Here is a 1,870-nt window from a genome sequence, read left to right on the forward strand (position 1 = left end):
TTTATTAAAAAGACGCATATTTCTACTGGAGAGCATGTATGTTTCTCACTTGCCATATCTTACGAAACGCGTATTGGGTTTCCAATCGGAAGACCGCGCTTCGACGTAAGACGTAAAACCCTTATTGCTACAAAATAAAAATACGAAACAGGTCAAGAGGTTGATCAGCGTGGCATCACAGTGTCACAATACCCTCACACAGCGAGAGAAAACTGGTAAAAAATAACTACGCTAAAATAATTACGAACACGAATCTTTGTACGCACAGTTGAAAGCCTTAAGGCGGAACTTCCTCCAGACGCCTCGCACATCCCCTGACACGCCTCATAAAAATACACGTTTGTCTCTGCGTCAAGAGGCACACTAACTTCGTCGTGTTTTTGGTGATGCTGACTAGTCCCGTTCACACAACACGCGTAGGTGCACGTCACAACTTTGTATTAAACTTCCGCGCGTTGCCGTTGCTCTGGGCGATGCTGGCGGCGCCGCTGCCGGACGGCCGTGATAACGGCGATGACACCCCATCGGCGCCCTCCTCTTCCTCCTCCTCCACTTCCTCTATGACGTCCGTCGCCATGCCGGTTGAGTTCATGCGAGCCATCTGCGGAAACGTCAAACACGGCGGCGTTTGCATACGAGCTGCTTGTGGAGCATTTAGCGATCGGGAGGAGAGGTGAGCGAGCATCACTTGAAGGGCGGCGTGGCGTGGCCGGGGAGGCACTGCGGTCGCAAAGTGGACAAGCGGAAGCGGAAATGGTGGGAGGAGCAAGTGGGAAGTGGGGCTGTGGCGCCGCGTGGTGGAACAGCACCATGCGTGAGATGAAGCGGAAGCGTGTGAGCGAGAGTAGCTGTAGCGGAGGCGATACATGGCGAAGTGGGCAAGCGGAAGCGGAAGTGTAGGAAGAGCAAGTGTGGCCTCGGCGACGAGTGGTGGAACCGGTGGAACCGCACACAGGGTGAAGTGAAGCGGAAGCGTGTGAGCGAGAGTGGCTGAAGCGGAGGCGCCGTAGGCGGTGCAAGGGCGAAGTGGTGTGTACTGCGCCCGCGCAAGTGTACACGCGGAAGCGGAAGGGGCACAACGACAGGTGAACTTACCTTGGAGCGGAGGTCCGCTTGCAGAGCGTCCTCCTCGCCATCGCTGCCGCTGTCGGAGCCGCTCCCCTCCGCCGGCTCGTCGTCCTGCGTCATGCGGTCCATGAGCACGGCCTCCTCGTAGGATGGCGGGTGGTAGTGGGGGTCTTCCTGGGACCCGGAATGCTGTCGAAAGCAGAGAAAGACATTAATGTTGGAAACTTCTCAGGGTGGACGCACGGCGGATAGGGTGGCCCACGGCAAAAAAATTATCAGACCGGCGGTTAGTTCATAAAGATCGAGATGACCCATGCTCTGGGCATTCCAAAACCGCCCCGTTCGTGCCGATCGTACCCCGGGAACCACTCGCTCAACGTCTTTGCATTTTAACATGGGTTTCTTATGGGCTTTTGGGTGTAAAATAGAAAAGCGACCCTGTAGAATCAGAAAGTCACCAAAGAGCAATATAATTATGAAATTCGTAATCTACGTTAAAAACTGAATCTGGCAATGTAACGTTCGTTACTGTAGCACCTGGGACCCAGATTTGCCAAGCTTTGAATATTCCCTCATTTTTCAAAATATGGAGATTTATGAGAGGTTGCAAATCTGGGTCCCAGGTGCTACAGTAACGAACGTTACATTGCCAGATTCAGTTTTTAACGTAGATTACGAATTTCATAATTATATTGCTCTTTGGTGACTTTCTGACTCTACAGGGTCGCTTTTCTATTTTACACCCAAAAGCCCATAAGAAACCCATGTTAAAATGCAAAGACGTTGAGCGAGTGGTTCCCGG

At 52.4% G+C, this 1,870-nt stretch overlaps 1 protein-coding gene across 1 annotated transcript; it reads right to left on the reverse strand.

Annotated features, from left to right (window-relative positions):
- Positions 1-237: 237 nt before the first annotated feature.
- LOC127752302 (death domain-associated protein 6-like) lies at positions 238-1,285 on the reverse strand. Its single transcript, XM_052277227.1, has 2 exons — positions 1,096-1,285; positions 238-601 (listed from the first exon to the last, which is right to left on the reverse strand). Exons 1-2 carry the CDS (start codon positions 1,195-1,197, stop codon positions 428-430), a joined length of 276 nt encoding a protein of 91 aa, XP_052133187.1. The 5' UTR covers positions 1,198-1,285; the 3' UTR covers positions 238-427.
- Between the last annotated feature and the right edge of the window lie 585 nt (positions 1,286-1,870).

This window comes from Frankliniella occidentalis, unplaced genomic scaffold (genome assembly GCF_000697945.3).
Source record: "Frankliniella occidentalis isolate FOCC.00 unplaced genomic scaffold, Focc_3.1 Scaffold6140, whole genome shotgun sequence".
Classification (NCBI taxonomy): domain Eukaryota; kingdom Metazoa; phylum Arthropoda; class Insecta; order Thysanoptera; family Thripidae; genus Frankliniella; species Frankliniella occidentalis.

Excerpts from the sequence above, each read along its gene's own strand:
- LOC127752302 (XM_052277227.1), bottom strand. The coding sequence starts at position 1,197 with ATGGACCGCATGACGCAGGACGACGAGCCGGCGGAGGGGAGCGGCTCC. Across the intron at positions 602-1,095 it reads AAGCGGACCTCCGCTCCAAG|ATGGCTCGCATGAACTCAAC; the intron begins GTAAGTTCACCT and ends ACGTTTCCGCAG.